Source organism: Oncorhynchus nerka, linkage group LG9a (genome assembly GCF_034236695.1).
Source record: "Oncorhynchus nerka isolate Pitt River linkage group LG9a, Oner_Uvic_2.0, whole genome shotgun sequence".
NCBI classification, from domain to species: Eukaryota; Metazoa; Chordata; class Actinopteri; order Salmoniformes; family Salmonidae; genus Oncorhynchus; species Oncorhynchus nerka.
The window spans coordinates 25650992-25673040 of NC_088404.1; the positions used below are offsets into that span (position 1 = coordinate 25650992).

Here is a 22049-nt window from a genome sequence, read left to right on the forward strand (position 1 = left end):
TTTTCAGAGAGAACTTGTAAATTGGTCCAATTTGACCGGAACACAACAGGAGGGTTAAATAAGCAATTTTCCTCATAAATCTACACACACCTCAGACTGGACTAAAGGTTCATCTTCAGCAGGACAATGACCCAAAGTACACAGCCAAGACAACACAGGAGTGGCTTCGGGACAAGTCTCTGAATGACCTTGAGTGGCCCAGCCAGAGCCCGGACTTGAACCTGATCGAACATCTCTGGAGAGACCTGAAAATAGCCGTGCAGCGACGCTTCCCATCAAATCTGACAGCGCTTGAGAGGATCTGCAGAGAAGAATTGTAGAAACTCCCCAAAATCAGGGTAGTGTCATACCCAAGAAGACTTGAGGATGTAATCACTACCAGAGGTGCTTCAACAAAGTACTGAGTAAAGGATCTGAATATTTATGTAAATGCTTTATTTATTTTTTAATACATTTTCTAAAATTCTATAAACCTGTTATTGCTTTGTCATTATGGTGTATTGTGTGTAAATTGATGAGGGAAAAAAATATTTTGTAAAATTTTAGAATAAGGCAGTAACGTAACAAAATGTGGAAAAAGTCAAGGGATCTGAATACTTTCCGAATGCACTGTATTTGGCATATTGGGGCTTAGGACAGGTCAAATAACAATACTATGCTTTAAAACAATTTAATTCTGAAATATTCCATTGTCAACTATGACACTGGAAGTGTAATAGATAATGACAATCTTAACATTTCAATGTGGCTTGTCTAGATACTTGTAACTAAATTGAAAAAAAATATATAAACACAACATGTAAAGTGTTGGTCCCATGTTTCATGAGCTGAAATAAAAGATCCCAGAAATGTTCCATTCGCACAAAAAGCTTATTTCTCTCAAATGTTGTGCACAAACATGTTTACAATCTGTAATATAGCCCTTTTGTGGGGAAAAAATAATTCTGATTGTACTAAATATAGTACAAGGATGTGAATGAGATGGGGATCTGTCCAATCAATCACTGTCACTTATCATACCCATTAACCATAATAAAACTAGATTTTCCATAATCTTTAATGATGGTCTCATGATGCAGAACTGCAGAACACCAGAAGAAGTGTGTGCACGCGCCTTTCGCTGTCAATGCAAACGAAAGAAAAGAAGCAAGAGAGCTACAGCAAAGATTTTTATAACTAACCCAAGATAGACCACAGCCTTTCCAATCGGAACAATGAGTCATATTTGGCAGAACAAGCTGGGTGGTGGGCAGAGCCAAGGACAAGCTAGTGAGATCATATTGGCGCGTTCTCGTAAACGTTTGCGTGTTTCCGTTAGGGAACGCATACTATGTGAAGTGCGCGTTTGCAATACCTACATTTTCCTTTGCAGTCCTTCTAAACAACGCGATTTAAAAACAACTTTGGCAAAGAGTAAAATCTACAAAATGTAGTTCACTCTGTTCATAACATAATTTAGTTTTAAGAACAGAAAACTGTATTGAGATCAAATGTTTCATCGGCCAAAATCCATCTCGTTCAACTTCTCCCACTGTACTTCCTCTCACTGCCATATGTGGAAGTGAGTGGAAACGCCAAGCGGATGCTTCACATGTATACATCCGGTAATATATCTATCTCATTGTTCTATCTGTGGTTACAGCTAAACCCCGCAATAAAGACAAGATGGCAGGACTGCCCCGCAGGATTATTAAGGTAATTATTCAGTGATTTTGACTGAATATTGTTGTTGTGTGTGACAGATTCATAAAACGAGCTAATGCTGAAAAGGCTCTGTACTGTTAGCAAATGAGTTAGATTGCATTTGCACTAGCTGCAAAGTTAACTACTTCCGTTTCGTCCCTGTTCCATAACCGAATAAGTATCTATGGGTGGGTTAAATACGTCCACGCTTGTTAAAAATGGCGGATAAATGTGGTGTTTGTTTATTCGTCAATACACTATACACCGTGAATGTAGCATATAGACAAAAAAGCGTTAGCAATCACTATAACTAGCTAGCTAAAACGTTAGCCAGCCACCCATTCCAAATAGGCTAGCTAACCGTAAATGTGTTGGAAGGAATAAACAATCAATTAAACAGCCTATTCTCTTAATTGTGCCACAATATAAACGGCTGAAATGTTTATTTTGGGCTAAATTGCCCATGAATAAAGAATATACTTTAACCTTTATTAAAGGGTCAATTTAGCAGGCTATTTACTAATAAAAACATGACCATTGTGGCAGATATTTTCCGCAAGGCCTGTGTTAGCTAACTAGCTAGCATAAGAAGTTATAGGCAGTGGGCAGGAGACACGGATAACTGCGTACATACTTGGGGGCCAGGGCATAAGCAGGATTTCAGTTTAACTGAGCTTCATTGAAATGGATAGTTCGATTCCACTTACCAGTCAACCATTTCTCTGATTAGAAAGCTAGGTAGTCATGACACCCATTTGATAGCAGTCAGGGCAATAGTCCAAGACTCAACACATGTTTTTGTTTAGCTAGCTACAGAAGGATTATAATTATATTTCAGACATCGACTATGCAGACATACATTTTGGGGCGGCAGGGTAGCCTAGTGGTTAGAGCGTTGGACTAGTAAACCGGGAGGTTCCAAGATCAGATCCCCGAGCTGACAAGGTACAAATTTGTTCCTAGGTCGTCATTGAAAATAAGAATTTGTTCTTAACTGACTTGCCTAGTTAAATAAAGGTAAAACATAAATACAAATATGCTAAAGAAAGTGATGAGGCCTACATACACCAGTATACTAGTACAGTGCCTTCAGAAAGTATTCATATCCCTTTACTTATTGCACATTTTGTTGTTACAGTCTGAATTTAAAATGGATTAAATACATTTTTGTTTCCATCACCCATCTACACTATTGCTGAGTGATATGGCCTAAAAATCTTATGTTGGTAAAATATTTGAAATATATATACATACAGTGTTTTTTTTATTTTAATTTTACCTTTATTTAACTAAGCAAGTCAGTTAAGAACAAGTTCTTATTTACAATGACGGCCTAGGAACAGTGGGTTAACTGCCTTACTCAGGGGCAGAACAACAGATTTATACCTTGTTAGCTCGGGGATTCGATATAGCAACCTTTCGATTACTGACCCAACGCTCTAACCACTAGGCTACCTGCCGTACCAGTCGAAAGTTTGGACACCTTCTCATTCCAGGGTTTTTCTTTATTTTTTAATATTTCCTACATTGTAGAATAATGAGGGACATCAAAACTATGAAATAACACATATGTAATCATGTAGTAACCAAAAAGGTGTTAAACTAATCAAAATATATTTGAGATTCTTCAAAGTAGCCATGAAACAAATTTGCAGGCTAAAAGTTGCTACTAGTTGGCCTATATCCTACGGTTATTTTCAACATTTCAATCTTGATCCCCTCCCACAAAAACAATGTCCCCCCACACAGGGAATGTTGAGCTGTTGTTCCCTTTCCCAAGTTCATGTCCTGTGCCATTGCAAGTTGTCATTGAATCAGTGCTGTTTTGCTAACAGAGAGAAGGACAATCGTGCAGTGGTGGCGGGGGGTGTGTGAGTAAGGGAGGGAACACACATGATGGTTACATTGGTTGGATGTGGTGGGAAAAGGAGAAGTTCTGGGAACTGTTCCCAGTGAGCTTGGCCCCCTGAGCCCCTATGAGTGCGCGACTGGTCCTGGAGCCACTCACTTGTCTGTGTTTGGACTGTGTGTTTTTGTCTGTGGGTTATCTGAAACATTTCAGGAATCTCGCTCCGAGTTGCATTTGGGGAAATAAAAAACAGCAGCAGGAACAGTGGCTGCTGCTAGGCAACTATTCCCCCCCCCCCCCCCCTCTATTAGTTGTCTGTCTGTCAAAGCTGCCTGTAGTATAGATCTAGGCTAACACAGTTGATTTATTAAGCTACATTGCTCTGTTGATCTGGGATGTCATTCAGCCTGACCTGTAGCATCATCATCGTAGAGAGAGGCTATTTATTGTCTGAAGAGTTCTCGTTAGGATTATGCATTTATATTAAGTATAAACTCATGAAATGAACATTTCTAAAGATTGGTATTGGTGTTTTAGGCTTCCATTTAGGCTGTTGGAAAAATAGATATAGGCAGGTGAAGGGGAATAGGCCTAGACCTGTAAAAGTCCATTGTTATATTGCTGCACCTGCAGTATTCCTTCAGTGGCTCCTTGTTGTACACCTCTCTGGCTCAGGTGTGTAACCCAGTCAGCCTCATGCATACCATAAGGATGTATCAGATTCCTTTTGCTCCATCACATTGAGATGGTGTGATTTTCTACAGGTCACAGCCCTGAGTCTGGGACACTTGGCTGCCACAATGAGCTAGTCAGCCTATAGTCTGATGACGTACTCTTGCTGCTGCAGTGGTTGATGGGAAAGTTAACCCTAGTTGTCACCTGGGTCATATTCCTTAGGACACGCCACAGAACAATTTTTTGGAGCCTGGTTTTGTAACGGGGGGGACAAATACAGGTCGTCATTCCCTGTTTCAGTCAGTTTTCTTCTGTATTGGTGCTTAATAATAATAATAAATGTGACTGTGTCACCTCCAAAAGCCCTTAGCACATTGCAGAGAATGAGAGAAATCTGACTCAGCTGCCTGATATTCTGCTTCAGGTGCTATTGCAGCCAGCTACAGAGGGTGTGTGTGTGTGTGTGTGTGTGTAGGCTTGAGTGATATACTATATACCGGGGTATTTCCTGGGTGTGTGATAGGCCACTGAATAAGTTAAGTAGGACTAAAAGAAATCTAAGATGTCAAATAAATTATATCCAGCTCCGTGCTCCTGCTACATGCACTTGGTTTGCTAAGTGGCTAGATTTCTAGATCTTGGTTACAGCAGAGACATTCAATCCCCTCCTGGATCGAGATCCCTGTTGCCTAAATTGTTTTGTGTAGAATAAAAAATGGTTTATTTTGTATATTTTTATAGCGGCCCTTGTGTGCACTACCGGTAATACCGGTATGGTACTGAAATGGTATGACAATTTGGATACCGCCCAACCCGTGTGTGTGAGAGAGAGAAAGGAGAAGACCACAATGTACCTCTTGGCAACAGGTCTCCTTTGTAAGCAACTAGGCTAAGTGTAGTGAGTCACTGGTTGCTGCCAAGTTGGAGGTGTGGCCCAGGACAGGGTGCTTGTGTTTTTCCCGTACATTTGATGGAGAATTGTTAGGCTAGATATTTTCGGCTGTAGGCGATGTCTTTGAAAGATTGATCAGTACTAACGCTGATAAAAAAAAAGGGTAAATCTAAAATGTGCCATTTTTCTTCTATTGTTAGGGATGAGCTAGCAAGGGAACATAAACTTGTCTGCTGAACCATGATTACCACCACTAGATTGATAGATTCCAAATGGGAAAGCACAGAATGAACATTGTGGCAGGTAGCCTACATGCTAAGACAACTACAGTACGCTTCCTGAAAAATGAAACCTTTGAAATATTGAAAGTAAGCAAAGGCTATGTGAAAGTGAGGTATTTGTCACAGTTAACAGCATGCTTTTCAATAGCTACTAGAGGGATCAGGGCAGGCTCTATCTAGGCCATGTGTCAGGAATGACATGGGACAATCTGTCCTCTTGGAGGACGTGTAAAGGACAGTGGATGTCCCGTTCGTCAACTGATTGCTCAGCGCACTGTTGACGTCTGGCTGCCGACATTCTCATACGGCCGGCACTCTTCAGGGGTGCTAATTACTCTCGGCAGGCAAACACTATTGGTGTGTCCGAGCCTTTAGGCTGCTTTTCACATAGGCTAGGCCTAACTTAGGTTCTCTGTTCTAGTCTAGACAAATACTCCAAAATCACACAATGGCAAAGGTGCATGAAGATGGAAGAATTTAGATATGGGGTCATTGTTTTTAGCACTGCCCACAGTGTTCTTAAACTACGGCGTGCAACATGGTTCAATGTGCCAGTAAATTAACTTTTTCATTTTTGAAATTGCTGCAGTCTTGGAACTAGAATTTGGATCATGTATACTATGCTAATGCTTATAAACAAAACAGTAATGAAGAGTAGTGTACAAAAGGTGAACTTAGCAAACAAGGCATTTGTTCCAAGAATATGGGGACCGCCGTCTTTAAGCATCTTTGCCATTGTCACTGGCTACGTCCCGATTCCCTACCCTTCTCCCTGTCATGGATTTCCAACCATTGGACTGGTATAAGAATAATAATATATGCCATTTCTCGGGTGCTTTTATCCTAAGCGATTTACAGTCGTGCATATATTTTGCATACGTGTAGTCCCGGGTGTCAAACTCACTATTCTGGCGTTGCAAGTGCCATGCTCTACCAACTGAGCTACAGAGGACATTGGCTGGGGGGAGTTTCCTCATTAGAAGGGAGTATGCAATTACAAACTTTGGGAGAAGGGTGGAGAATCAGCCACTGTACCGTTCCTCACTGTGATTTTGTGTCTGTATTTGCATCGAGGTATACCCTGTTCCTATGTCTGTTTTTTGTTTGTCAGGAGACTCAGCGCTTGATGGCTGAGCCTGTCCCAGGCATTAAGGCGGAGCCTGACGAAGGGAACGCCCGCTACTTCCATGTGGTCATCGCCGGGCCCCAGGACTCACCCTTCGAAGGTGGCACGTTTAAACTTGAACTCTTTCTCCCTGAGGAATACCCCATGGCAGCTCCAAAAGTACGCTTTATGACCAAAATATACCACCCCAACGTAGACAAGCTGGGAAGAATATGTCTAGACATCTTGAAAGGTAAGAAACACTTGACTCTTTGTTTTGCACCAACATGGTAGCCCGGCATCCAAAGTAATTTTGCTACATTTCACAGTTGTTTCAGTTCATGTTAAATTAGTTAATGGGGAGCATTTCAACATGGCAAGTTTTGAAAAAAATGATTTATTTGTCAGTACAACGTGGCTGCTTGAAAACTAAGATTTTGGCCTAGATTGTTAGCAATACTGGAGCAAATGATGTCAGTATTGAAAATGTTGAGTAGGTAGATGTTGCAGGTGCAGCTGATACAGGGTCAGATATTCCTTTCATACCCGTAATCGTTTTGGTTAGGTTTGGGAAGGGATTAGGGATGCAAATTTCTGTCAATTTAGCTGCAGACTAACGGACCCTCATTAACCGGTCAACAAACAGTAACAACAAAAAAATATATATATATATATATAACAGTAAAATGAGGTGGCCAACAGAAAATACTATCAGAGATCTGTATATAATGACGAGATGCTTATGTTTCCACCCTAACAATGGGAGTCTTCCCAAGGCGGGGAAGGCAGACAACAAATTTAGGCCCAAAATAATCCCATAGAATTGCATTGGACTTATTTTAGACAGATTTTGCGAGAGTGAAACTTTGACTCTTCCTCTCTGATACTAACGTTATTTATGCATACAAGGACCTGACATTTTTCAAGAAGAGTTTAATGGAAACATGCAACGTTAGCAAGCCAATAGTCTTACAGTCAAAAGGCTATAGCCTATAATTGAACATGCAGCTAATAAAATGTAATTCTCAAACATTTGGCTAAATGTAATTTGCGGAAAACACAGTTCTAAACAGCGCACCTAATGTGAGCAGTTCCATATGTGACAGAGATGAACAGCTCTGTTATAAACTTAGAAAGAGGGAGACTCTAATAGCAACTACTATGATGGGTTGCAAATATGGCTAGGATTGTGCCTTTGGCTTCTGGACAATGAAAGAAAGTTGATATGAAAACCAATATAACTGGAGAGAAGGGCTGGTTAATGGCAGTCTTTATAAAATAATTCACTTCTATGGATGGATTTTGATAAGGCTACTTTGAAGCAAGGTAAGACATTATTTGAAGTGAAGTAAAACGTTCAGGTTCCAAACTATTTTAATGCCTCAAGCTCACATTGCAAAGTGGTGGGTGATCCGCTGCTAGTAAATGGTAGGCAGGCAAAAGCATATGCATCTGAATGGGAGGCGTGCTTTACGAGTTGAGATTGAGAAATAAAAATGCCTCCTTTTTTAAAATAGTGGCAACCAACGTTATCTGATACTAGGTCTGACATTTAGGGATGTCTACCTTTCTGGAAATATTATTTCCCTTCATAGCTTGTTCTCCATCTTCTTTTGAAATAGGGAGCCAATTTGTTTTCAGCACTTTTTTATTTCTATGACTGATAAAATGTGTTCTCATGGCTCCCCCTGCAGCAGACATCTGAAACATGGAACATCAGTTCCAAAGTATCATGATAAAATCGTATCCTGAGGTCCCTGGCAATTCCCAGCCCTAATATTTGACCTGTTTTATCATCAAAAGTATTTAGGTACAATCCAGGTGACTGATAACAGATACTGGGGATATGAGACCGCATTAACTGTCTGTCACATTGCTGCAACTGCTCTGTTTCTCTGTCATACACGGCATTAAGTTCAGGCTTGTTAGTGGGACAGGCCTGGGCATTGTTTCCTGCCATATCCCCACTGCGTTAGAATCACGAGCGAGCACTATGAGGGAGCACTATGAGGGATTTGCCTTTTTAATCTCGCTCAAAAGATCAAGAGCCTCTCCGATTACACTTTTGACCTCTCACTCAAGCCGCATCTCCCCATTGCTGTGACATGCCACTAACTGCCTATCCACTGCCACATCACTCAAAATAGAAACATTGCTCAAACCTCTCTCCTGCCTCCCTCGCTCCCCCTTTTTCCTCCTTCCTTCATCCCTCAAATCTCTTCACAGATAAATGGTCTCCAGCCTTGCAGATCCGTACTGTCCTGCTATCAATCCAGGCATTACTAAGTGCTCCCAACCCTGATGATCCTCTAGCGAATGATGTTGCGGAGCAGTGGAAGTCCAATGAAGCTCAAGCCATAGAGACGGGTAAGTCTAGATGAAGCCCGGCTCTGAGGGGAGAGTCTATAAGGACACTCATGACCTGCAAAACGACAAACTAAATTCTAAAGCTGACCCTTACCATAACCTAATTTGAACCAGTTCTGAAATTAAATATAGTTTTACAGGTGTATCCAGGTGTATTAAATATAGTTTTACAGGAGTATCCGTATAGCCTTTTCCGGCTCTGAGCAGTGCACTCCTACCCCCTCACCACCCCCACTTGCCTGGGTCGTGTTCGTTATGGCATGCAATGGAAACGTTCAAATGTTTCGCAACAGAAAGGGAAAATTAACTATTCTTTTTAGACAAGTCCAGGTAATCTTCCCTGTTTCAGCCGTTTTATTGTGTGGTGCCTAATGAACACAACCTTGTTAAAATTGTACTTCAGTCTCTAAATGTAGGCTACCATTCAGCCAGTACAAATATGACAAAGTTAACTTGAAGCCTCAACAATTCTATTGGAAGACTAATAATGAACTAACTCACCAGTCACCAAAGCATGTTGTTTTTTAGAACAGACTATAATGGACCTAGTCTTGCTTTCTGACCTCATCTCTCTTCCTTATTTTGTGTTGCAGCCCGGACATGGACCAGGCTTTACGCTCAAAACAACATAGAAGTGTAGAAACCGTAAAACAAGCGGAAAGAAACTGAGCGGAAAGTCAGTGTGAGAACACATTCCTTATTTCTGCCAAGACCTCTTCTTCTTCCTACTTCATTTGCATTTAAAGGACACCGTCTTGGAGGAAAAAAAAGGTATTATTATAATAAAGTAAACATTTAAGGAATATATTAAAAAAAGAGGAAAAAGACAAGTAAATTGGTGATTTTAAATGCACATACGAGAGAAAAAAACAACTTGTCGTCTTTGTCCTAACTCACTACTGTTCAGATGCATGGGCAGCCAGGGTTGAGATCTAACTCACTACTGTTCAGATGCATGGGCAGCCAGGGTTGAGATCTAACTCACCACCTGGCTTTATTTTCCATTGATTTGGGAGGAAACTGCCAACCTCTGCTTTTAACTAGCTTCGTACAGAAAATTTAAAAAACAAAGTGTTTGTCTGTCCCATGTTTTATTCGGAGGGGATGGGTTGGAGGGAGACAGTCTGGGTTCTTGTCCAAGATGGCCAAACTTTAAAAAACTTTTCTTTTAACTTAGTTTTTTTCTTGTGATGCTGGTTGTTTATTGAAATCCGCTGATTAGCCCCAGGTAGTAGACACACCCTTTGAGACAGGCTATTGTTGGACTCATTACCCTGTTGAAGGCCAAGCTGCAAAACAAAATCAACATAGCGCCTGCTAAACCACTTGAAATACAAAGCAATGATATAACGACTAAACAATGAATCTGAGCCTGCCACCATCACGTTTAACTGTTGCAACCGCTGTCCGTGTAGAGACCCTAAGGTAGTCTTGTGGCGGAGGGAGGGCGGTATGGAGTGGGATAGGGGTGGCGGGACAGGACAGGAATTCCATAACTTCTGTATTAGGAATATATTGTTTTTCTTGTCTCCTTTTTATTTGATATGGATGTTTTCCTGACATCGGGCTACATGGCTCTTTTAGTTTCTTGTTCTTCCTGTTTGTCACAATCTAATGCTACAAGACACAACGGTTTACTTCCTTCCCATGGCATTCATTTCAGAAAAGTGTAATGAGTTGTAAGTTCTGCAGTGTGTGTGTGTGTGTGTTAGGGGTCATTTTGCTCGAGGAGGTTGGGGGGAGGTAAGGGTAGGTGGTTAGGGGTAATGGGGGAATCGCAGGAACTAACTCGCAAGAGATCAACGAAGGCTTTTGTCTCAACTGTCAATATTGGTATTTGGTTTGAAAAGTCTGTATTCAATTCACTGTTTGTAAATTCATTATTTCTATTGAACTGGAGGGGTCGGGGGAGGCACGTTTTCCTGTTCTCCAAATGGTAGGAAAACAGTCCACCTGCATTTTTTTTCTGTAAATAAAATCTGTTGATTTAATAAGAAAATGTGTGCCTTTGTTTTTTGAGGAAGTAAGGATGGCAGGCTAGGACTTACGGTATATCCTCAATGATGTTGTTGAATTGAATACATTGAAGTCAACAGGTCAGATTCAACAGTGAAGCATGACTGCTGAACATTGAAGTTGAATCATGACTGCCCTTGGGTGAATTCAGAAAGAAGAGTAACCCTTGCTTATTGCCAGACGGTCTTAATCTTTACTCTGGTCCTAGATTTTTTGACAATTACTGAATGTATTAGTCTATTCTTCAATTGATAATGTCAAAGTCAGCCATCTCATGGTGATACAAATAACATTTTCTCATGCCTTCAAAATATATTTATATTTTTCTGTGCATATTCCCTCATCCAAAACAGCAGGGACACTTTATACTCGTTATTCGGTTTACCACTAGAGGACAGCAATGTAACGTTAAGGTTGATACTAGTTTTTGTTAGTGTTGCAGATTTGACTGAGCTGGCTACAATGTACAATGTATTGGTGGTGAACACTGCATTCAGTCTCGGCGCTTCGAGGGCAAGAGTGCAGTGTTTTCTTATGGACCTCGAAATGGGGAAATTGACTTGCCCAAGAAGAACCAGTTATGCCAGATTTTAAAGTAGACTTACAGTTAACCGTAGTTCCATTAACTTGAAAAGTAGACTGATAACTGAGTGTGTTTCATTTTAGCTTGAGATATGCCTAGTTATTGAAATGTACAATTCCATGGTAACAGTGATGCTGAGATGTAATTTTAAAATGTATTCTAGACAACCAAATATTGCACAGCTAAACAAACCATACAACTCTTTGCACAATAACGGCTTTGCAACCTTTGGTTTTTGTTTGACATTTTAAAGGGACAAATATGAGTCATCACATTGTTAGATGGAATTAACCACATCTAATCGTAGCATGGCGCTGATAGGTGGACACAGCGCAGTACGGAGGTCAGCAGGTTGCGGTGCTCGCGGACCACAGTGGTTTGGCGTAAGGGAATATGTGTGTTGACAACCGCAACCAGCATGTTCGGCAGACAACACTCCGGGATATGCGATGCTTGTATGCGAATAGATGAATAACGTTTAAATTGGATTGCCTGAAGATTTCTTTGGAGATATTGTGTGCGTGGTTTCTTGTTTCTCTCTTGGCCTAGTAAAGGCACTTGACTTGATCTGGTTAGATCCCCCATTCACACCACCTTTCGTATTTCCCTGGAGCACGGAGATTGCAGAATATATGATGAAGTTTAAACCCAACCAGACGAGGACTTATGATGGTGAAGGTTTCAAGAGACGAGCGGCATGTTTATGCTTCAAGAATGAAAAAGAGGACGAGGTATGGATGGGACTCACTAAAATCACGTCACTTCGAGACAGCTACGACTTTTCGTATCACTTTAGAACCTACGCGACAGGTTAGAAAAATTAACGTAGCAGGATAGGAACATTAAATTACGGTTTGCGAAAATGCTCTCCAAACCTGCTACGAAAAGTCACTTGTATCTAAGTGGCGTAGCTTTAGGGAGTCCCAGGCTGAGAGTCGAGATGATTGGTTAGATATGGGATAGATATTCACATTACTGACTCATCACAAGAACACGGCTTATTTAACCAAGTTCAAATGACAAGTTCCTTAAGATTTTGTCTACCTCTGTGACAAATTCCTAAATCAAATATTATTTGTCACATGCGCGGAATACAACAGGTGTAGACTACGGTGAAATGCTTACTTACGAGCCGTTTTCCAACAAAAATGCCGGAAATAGTAACACAATAAAATAATAACGAGGCTATATGCAAGGAGTACCGGTACCGAGTCAATGTGCAGTAAGAGGTAGTTTAGTGTTGAGATAATAGGGGTAAAAGTGACTAGGCAATAAGGATAGATAATAAACAGTAGCAGCAGTGTGTGTGGGGGTAGAGTACTGTGAGTGTGCATAGAGTCAGTGCAGCAAAAAAAAAGGGGGGTCAATGCAAATAGTCTGGGTAGCAATTAGATGAACTGTTAAGCAGACTTATGGCTTGGGGCTAGAAGCTGTACAGGAGCCTTTTGTTCCCAGACTTGGCGCACTGGTACCGTTTGCCGTATGATAACAGAGAGAACATGCTATGGCTTGGGTGGCTGGAATCTTTGACACTTTTTATGGCCTTTTGACATCGCCTGGTATAGAGGTCCTGGATGGCAGGGAGCTCGGCCCCAGTGATGTACTAGGTTGTACGCTCTGTAGCACCTTACGGTCGGATGCTAAGCAGTTGCCTTACCAAGTGGTGATGCTGCCAGTCAATATGCTCTCAATGGTGCAGCTGTATACCTTTTTTGAAGATCTGTGGGCCCATGCCAAATTTTTTCAGCCTCCCGAGGGGGAAGAGGTATTTTCGTGCCCTCTTTTCACGACTGTTTGAGTGTTTGGACCACGATAGGTCCTTAGTGATGTGAACACTGAGGAACTTGAAGCTTTCGACCTGCTCCTTCGATGTGAATGGGGGCGTGCTCAGCCCTGCGTTTCCAGTAGTCCGCGATCAGCTCCTCTGTCTTGCTGACGTTGAAGGAGAGGTTGTCCTGGCACCACACTACCAGGTCTCTGACCACCTACCCATAGGCTGTCTCATCGTCGTAGGTATTACAGACTAGGTCAGGGAGAGGTTGAAAATGTCAGGTCAGCACATGCTCTGAGTAAGCATCCTGGAAATCCGTTTACAAACCTGTTTAAAAACCTTACTGACATTGGCTACAGAGAGAGTGATCACAGTCGTCAGGAACAGCTGGTGCTCTCATGCATTGTTCAGTGTTGCTTGCCTCGAAGCAAGGCATTTATAGTGTCTTCAGAAATTATTCATACCCCTTGATTTATTCCACATTTTGTTTTACAGCCTGAATTCAAAATTGATTTGAAAAAATCTACACCCATTTACACACAATACCACAATGGCAAGGTGAAAACATGTTTTTAGAAATTCTTGCAAATTTATTGAAAATGAAATACAGAAATATCTCATTTACATAAGTATTCACACCCCTGGGAGTATTCAATGTCTGCTTTTTAAAATGTTACCCATCTACCAATAGGTGCCCTTCTTTATAAGGCATTGGAAAACCTCCTTGATCTTTGTGTTTGAATCTGTGTTTGAAATGCACTGCTTAACTGAGGGACCATACAGAGAATTGTACGTGTAGGGTATAGAGATGAGGTAGTCATTCAAAACTCATGCTAAACACTATTACACACAGCGAGTCCATGCAACTTATTATGTGACTTGTTAAGCACATTTTTACTCCTGAACTTATTTAGGCTGCCATATCAAAAGGGTTGAATACTTATTGACAAATTTTTCATTAATTTGTAAAACATTTTGAAAAAAAATAATTCCACTTTGACATTATTGGGTATTGTGTTATTGGGTTTGTCGGAGGGTGTAGAGGGATTTATAATAAGGGTCCGGATTAGTGTCCCGCTCCTTGAAAGCAGCAGCTCTAGCCTTTAGCTCAGTGTGGATGTTGCTTGCTTCTGGTTGGGACAAGTACATATGGTCAATGTCGGGGTGACGTCGTCGATGCACTTATTAATGAAGCCAGTGACTGATGTGTCTAAACTCCTCAATGCCATCAGATAAATCCCAGAACATATTCCAGTCTGTGCTAGCAAAACAGTCCTGTAGCTTAGCATCCCTTTCATCGGACCACTTCCGTATTGAGCGTGTCACTGGTACTTCCTGTTTGAGTTTTTGCTTGTAAGCAGGAATCAGGGGTATAGAGTTATGGTCAGATTTGACCAATGGAAGGCGAGGGAGAGCTTTGTATGCATCCCTGTGTGTGGAGTAAAGGTGAACCAGAGTTTCTTCACCTCCAGATAAACTCTCTTCCTTAATATTAGAGATTATGCACCAGCTGTTGTTAACAAAGAGAAACACACCATCCCCCGTGAGTGTACCCACCACTGCCGTTCTGTCCTGCTGATAGATAGAAAAACCAGCTAAATTTATATTTTCAAAGTCCTTGTTTCGCCATAACTCTGAGAAACATAGGATATTGCAGTTCTTCAGATCACTTTAATAGGTTAGTCTCGAACGGCGCTCATCCAGTTTATCCCAGTGTTTCCTAAACTCCTTTCTGGGGACCTCAAGCGGTGCACATTTTAGTTTTTGTCCTAGCACTACACAGCTTATTCAAATAATGAATTCATGATCATGCTTTGATTATTTGAATTAGCTGTTAGGTGCTAGGGCAAAAACCAAAATGTGTACCACTTGGGGTCCCCAGGACTGAGTTTGGGGAAACGCTGGATTACACGTTTGAAGGTAGAGGCGGTTTATCCAGTCTCTGACGTAGTCTTGTCAGGTATATCCTTCAGTGTTGGGGATTTGGGCCTGGTCTGGGATGAGCAGTATGTCCTTTGCTGCCGGCTCATTGAAGTAGAAATCACATCCAAATCCAGGTTAATGATTGTGGTTCTGATGTCCAGAAGGAAACATTATGTACAAAAAACATTAAGATCAGCGCAAGAAAACACACAAAATAGCACAATTTGTCAGGACCCTGTAAAAACGGATTTCTTGGCTGAATGAAGGTTTTATTAAACCTTCAAAAGAAACACATTTATCCCTGAGCTTCAGACGCTGTATGGGCCGCTAATACAGGAGTAGTAAAGGACCAGTGCATTACTTTTGTGAATATTTATTTTTCTACAATTTATTGTTTTAAATATTTAAATATTTATTTATTCCAATTTGTCTGGGGTGCTGCAACCCTACTTCCCGTGACTTTGCGTGGGGAAAACATCCTGAATCTCGTCATTGCCCCACAGCAAAATGTGCCTACATTTAGGCTATTGTATATACAGTGGGGCAAAAAAGTATTTAGTCAGCCACCAATTTTGCAAGTTCTCCCACTTAAAAAGATGAGAGGCCTGTAATTTTCATCATAGGTACACTTTAACCATGACAGACAGAATGAATGGGAAAAATCCAGAAAATCACATTGTAGGATTTTTAATGAATTTATTTGCAAATTATGGTGGAAAATAAGTATTTGGTCACCTACAAACAAGCAAGATTTCTGGCTCTCACAGACCTGTAAGAGGCTCCTCTGTCCTCCACTCGTTACCTGTATTAATGGCACCTGTTTGAACTTGTTATCAGTATAAAAGACATCTGTCCACAACCTCAAACAGTCACACTCCAAACTCCACTATGGGCAAGAACAAAGAGCTGTCAAAGGACACCAGAAACAACATTTTAGACCTGCACCAGGCTGGGAAGACTGAATCTGCTCTGCAATAGGTAAGCAGCTTGGTTTGAAGAAATCAACTGTGGGAGCAATTATTAGGAAATGGAAGACATACAAGACCACTGATAATCTCCCTCGATCTGGGGCTCCACGCAAGATCTCACCCCGTGGGGTCAAAATGATCACAAGAACGGTGAGCAAAAATCCCAGAACCACACGGGGGGACCTAGTGAATGACCTGCAGAGAGCTGGGACCAAAGTAACAAACCCTACCATCAGCAAGGGCATTGAAGATGAAATGTGGCTGGGTCTTTCAGCATGACAATGATCCCAAACACACCACCCGGGCAGCGAAGGAGTGGCTTCGTAAGAAGCATTTCAAGGTCCTGGAGTGGCCTAGCCAGTCTCCAGATCTCAACCCCATAGAAAATCTTTGGAGGGAGTTGAAAGTCCATGTTGCCCAGCAACAGCTCCAAAACATCACTGCTCTAGAGGAGATCTGCATGGAGGAATGGGCCAAAATACCAGCAACAGTGTGTGAAAACCTTGTGAAGACTTACAGAAAATGTTTGACCTCTGTCATTGCCAACAAAGGGTATATAACAAAGTATTGAGATAAACTTTAGTTATTGACCAAATACTTATTTTCCACCATAATTTGCAAATAAATTCATTAAAAATCCTACATTGTGATTTTCTGGATTTTTTTTTTCTCATTTTGTCTGTCATAGTTGAAGTGTACCTATGATGAAAATTACAGGCCTCTCTCATCTTTTTAAGTGGGAGAACTTGCACAATTGGTGGCTGACTAAATACTTTTTTGCCCCACTGTATATGTATTTCACACTATGTTGAGGTAAAAAAAAAAATGAGTATAATGCTTGTATGGATGCCAACCCAAATGCATGTTAATATCATCATCGCCAATCCACTGCATTACAGTTAAAAACAACTTTGGCTACCACCACCAATCCCTCTATGCTAGCTATGTTACCAGCTTATATGAACAGGAGTTAGCATTTAGCAGTCGCATCTTCTAAATCTGAAAAGGGACAACTTCTAAATGTTATGCAGTGAAAACAGCCAAATATATCCAAATCGGACTTTAGTAACCACATTTGTGGGCCTGTTACAATCATGACAGATTCGACAAATATCCACTTTGTTAAATCAGATTTGTTGAATGTGCGCCAATCTGGCTTCCTCCTTCTGTACCCCATGGTCTGTGTTCCATTGGCCTCTTTACCACATGTATCAGAGTCATGTTATTTCCATTTATACAGAGAGGGAGAGGGAGAGAGAGTGAGTAATGCATGCTTTGATGCCATCTAGACTTAAACATTTCTTTGTAAACACAAGTTTCATTGACATGTGTAAGCTATGCTTACTCAGGGCATGGTTTTAATAAACAAAAACAAATGTGCCCATTTGGAAACAGGGTCAGACTTAGGTTATGTTATTTGGGCATATATTTTACCACCTTTTTAGACCATTGAGTAACAAATAAGCCTACCTACTGTAATTGCATTCTGAAGCTGGTATGCAATTTGTCCTGTTTCATTGCATTGGTAATAAGCTATAATCACTTGCCTCCAAAATATTTAATGAAAGCCTACCTCTGTCTATAAATACTGGCCCATTATGAAATAATGTATTTGCAGTCAGTCAGTCAGTCAGTCAGTCAGTCAGTCAGTCAGTCAGTCAGGGTGGTGTTGGCTATTTAATACTAGTCCCTCTAGGCTTCAGCTGTTTTGGTTATATTGTGCAGGTCGCTACCATGTGAGTGACACCACACGTGTTAATGTGATCTCTATGCTGAGGCACCACAAAACACAAAGGCAGCCTGTACTGTACTGTATGTACGCAGTACACACACACACACACACACACACACACACACACACACACACACTGTTTAGGACTTAACATGGGACTGAAGTGGTAAGAAAGGGAGCATCTTGGATCATGACTACTCTGCCTGGGGACAAGACCCTGTCTTTCAGGACTGCATTTGATTGGGAGAGCCAGGGGGGCCAAGGGATGAGTGTTACACTGTGCTAAATACCCAGTAACCTGTCAGCTGCAATTTATAGAAACGCTGTGGCAGAGGCACTAGCTGTCCCCTGTCAGATTCCCTTACCCACCTCCTCTCTCTCGCTTTCTCTCTCTGATACACACACACACAACTCACCCAGTCATTACGCTAACACTTGTGTTGGCTCTTGAAACTACCTCTAACTTCCTTCATACTGGACACAGAGACATAAAAATGCTATCCACTAGTTCATCTGGGGAAGTAGATAAAGTGCCTCATTGCCAAAATCCCAAAGTATCACTTCAACTATAGGAGACCTTAGCTGCAACGTGTCTGTAAATTGTCAGGGTGACAGAGTGTATTACTCACATTAATACAATGAAGATGTGTGAACACAGTAAATTCCTCTTTAGTGGCATAGATCTCTATTCTCTGAGAACATGCATCTGAGGAGCCATTTTCATTCAGAGATGGGGGCATTAGATGTGTAGCCTCCCCCACAGAATGGATTTTACACTTCTTTAAAAGACAGAGACAGTTTCGTTGTAATCAAAGATGCATACCATTTGACTATCAGGAGGAAAAGCAAATGAAATCACTGTGCTTAATTGAGCTCTTTTACCATAAGTAGGTAGCTTGGTTAAGCCAGGCTGAATGCTGCACTCAGTTCAAGTGAAACAACTGTGAAACGTAACCTCTGAAACCTTATGACAGCAAGGCCTTCACACTGGTGTGGATTGGATCAGGACTGGTCATTCAGCTGCTCTGCTAAGCTGTTGTGGTTTTCATGCAGAAAGGCAACTGCTGATCCAGTACTTTTGCAGTGTGTTTGTGAGTGTGAGAGAGGGTGCTGCCGCCAATGTTCCAGCAAACACCTTAGGCTCTGGGTTTATACGGAGTTAGTGTGGGTGAAACCTCTGTTTCTGTGGCCAAATCTAAAAGGTAGTGTCACACATACTGTTGCACGATAAGTATTTATTTCAATAATCCCGGCCTATAAACAGCAACTCCTTATGATCCTTTAGGTTGTAATTTTATAGTTTGCTAATTCACAATTTCATCTGTCCAAAATTCACTGGGTCTATTTTGGTCACCTGATAGCTTCTTGTAATTCGAATTGAAGGTTATTTTAAGGTTATCTAGGGATAGAAATGACGAGGTCATGTTAAACTGTGTAAAGTTATCAATAGCCAATCTACAGCATTTCATACGATAATGGTGTAATTTTCGAAATGACTCATTCTCAATTTTGTGCAACTCTGGGGTGACTTTCAGCAACATTATCTTAGAGGTCAGGCATTATCATTAGCAAGTTCTCTTCAGAATCTCCCAATCCCAGCCCCACTTTTTGCTAAATATTCGTGCAGGTAGTACAATACTTTTAGCAAATGCTCCTGTCCTGGGTGCTCGATTTGATTGTTTAGTTGGTAATTCATTAGTTCTGGACAATGGTCTACAATGGTCAGTAAAGCTGATGTTAAATCGGTTCTTGTTGACAGAAGCTGACTAGGGCTGGGGGGATGCATGTGCTCTGTGAGCTCACATATGGTGGAGTCATTCCATGTCATTTCAGCAAGCCACCCACCATCTCAGATTGTTATAAAATAGTTTATGTAGTTAGAAACAGGTAAGATGGTCATTTCTGAAACATTAAGCTAATTTATTGCACCCAAATTGGACATTTTAATTTATAGGATTCAGATAATATTCAATAAATATAGTACCCATCGTCAGATTTGGACCAAACTTCTTCTTACTAATGAGTAAGACAAGGTCAAAAGCCATCCACGGACCCCCCCACACCCCATGCCATCCCACCCCAACAACCAGTATACAGACTGACTTTTACATTTTAGCATACGCTCTGCTAAGGGCACATCGACAGATTTTTCACCTGGTCAGCTTGGGGATTCAAATCAGCGATCTTTCGTTTACTGGCCCAATACTGTTAACCGCTAGTATCATTTCTTTGTGTTTGACAAGTAGTATGAAGCTGTGACTTGGACTTTTACTCCTCCATACTATGTCATGTATTCCCTGTGAATCTGGTTTACCACTAGATGCTGCTGGTCCAGCTATACTGTCACACTCATCATTTATTCTGGTCTCTTGTGTTTTATTAAATAGATCATAACATTTCCTTTGCAACTTTGGGTAGACAACCAATAGATTTGTCTTGTGATGAAAATACATTGTGTGGTCATCCTCACAGTTCAAGCCAGTCCTCCATGAAAGCAAATCAGTTTGTCCTTCTTTTACTCTTAATTTGTGTCTAGGACAAGGCACCTTTGTGTGCAGTTTATTCCCTTTAAAAAAGGTCTGGATTAGTAGTTACTGTTACACTCTTCCTGGTGAACAACCAAACTATTAGGCTACAGCAGTTCTCTAATGGTTTCAATGTTATTGTCTCTAATGGTCTTCAATGGTAAAAGTCCCAAACACACACTACAGTTTTGTAATAGTATTGAGTTGTGTTGGGTAAGACTGCTGTGCAATTCATTATTTATTATGATTGTCACAACATTTTTGTCCCTAGCCCATTTCTCTAACAAAGTTTTGGGCTTGTAGGAAAAGTATTGATATCAGAATTGCAGAGAGCAGCCACTTGTTGGACTATTCAAGGAGAGTTGGGCTGAAGCATTAGTTTGCAGAGAGAAGGACAAACTGAATTGCTTTCATGGAGGACTGGCTTGAACTGTGAGGATGACCACACAATGTATTTTCTTAATGAGCCGAATCTATTGTTTTTCTAACCCAAGTTGCAAAGGAAATGTTGTGATCTATTTAATAAACACAAGAGACCAGCAAAATGGATAAAATAGTGTGGCTGTCTGTGGTTGGCTTTGATTCCCCATGTTTTTTGATTCCACATCTTACTCACTGGTAGGAAGAAATCAGATGTTGAGTACTATATTTATTTAATATTATTTGAATCCTATCAATTAAAATGGTCAATTTGGGTGCAATCAATGAACTTAATTTCTCGGAGATCAAATTATATTTCAACAAAATAACGTTTAAGGAATGCTAATCGTATCTGTTACTAACTACAGAAACAATTTCAGAACAATCTGAGATGGTGGGTGTCAAAATTCTCTTTCTTGTGCTTTTTGAACTGGAACGACCTGGTGGGATCTGGGAGGCATCCACACGAGGCCCTCTTATGTGAGTGAGTCAGTGTGATGCCAGATGGGGTTGAAGGTCATGGGACTGAGGCACCAGAGGGGTACCCTGTCTCTCTCCCTTTGCTTGTCTCTGGTCAGTTTTTAAACATAGACTTGTTGGTATGTTTCCCTTAAAGGAATAATCCACTCAAACTATATTTTGGTATTTCTTTCAAATGTTTTGCATGTCAAAGCAAATTGTAACTTTCCACATGATGATGCAAATTGCATCATATAATGCAAGACACATCATCATCATGATGTGGCAAGTTACAATTTGCTTTTTGAAAGTCCAAAATCTTGAAAAACATAATTGCTGACATGCAAAATATTTTGGGACTGTATCAACAATGAACTGATGAATGGATTGTTCATTTAAGATTATAAGTCTTTGTCACAATGCAGACATTGATTGTAAAGGCAGCCCCTTTTTTTTTACTTGATAACTGTCAACTCCTATTTTGTTGTAGGCTGAATTCTGGCTTTCTCATGTTTGTTCTGAGAGCTGAACGAGACTTGGAAGTATAGCAACACAAGATAAGTTGATACTTTACTAACTAACCTTGGGGATCGCTGAAAAGGACAAACATGCACAGAACACTTCCCTGATTATATCTATGGTTTTACCGTCACCTCTCTGTCAAAATAGATACCTGTTGAACAGGGTCCTCTGAGGATGCTTCTGCCACTGGTACCTCAGAGCCCAGGTACCTGGGCCATTTTGGTAATTTACTGAAAATCTATGTCAATATTCCCTAACTTTGGTAATTTATACTTGAA

General features: G+C 40.9%; 2 protein-coding genes across 2 annotated transcripts in view; both read left to right on the forward strand.

Moving 5' to 3' along the window:
• The first annotated feature begins 1587 nt into the window (after positions 1 to 1587).
• LOC115134110 (ubiquitin-conjugating enzyme E2 N) lies at positions 1588 to 9889 on the forward strand. Its single transcript, XM_029667765.2, has 4 exons — positions 1588 to 1695; positions 6492 to 6738; positions 8712 to 8852; positions 9446 to 9889. Exons 1-4 carry the CDS (start codon positions 1666 to 1668, stop codon positions 9490 to 9492), a joined length of 465 nt encoding a protein of 154 aa, XP_029523625.1. The 5' UTR covers positions 1588 to 1665; the 3' UTR covers positions 9493 to 9889.
• Positions 9890 to 11539: 1650 nt separating this feature from the next.
• LOC115134111 (diphosphoinositol polyphosphate phosphohydrolase 3-beta-like) overlaps positions 11540 to 22049 on the forward strand; it is a 31179-nt gene continuing 20669 nt past the window's right edge. Inside the window, exon 1 of the mRNA XM_029667766.2 lies at positions 11540 to 12182. Coding sequence (XP_029523626.1) covers positions 12084 to 12182 — 99 coding nt within the window. The 5' untranslated portion in view covers positions 11540 to 12083. The remainder of the gene's footprint in view (positions 12183 to 22049) is intronic.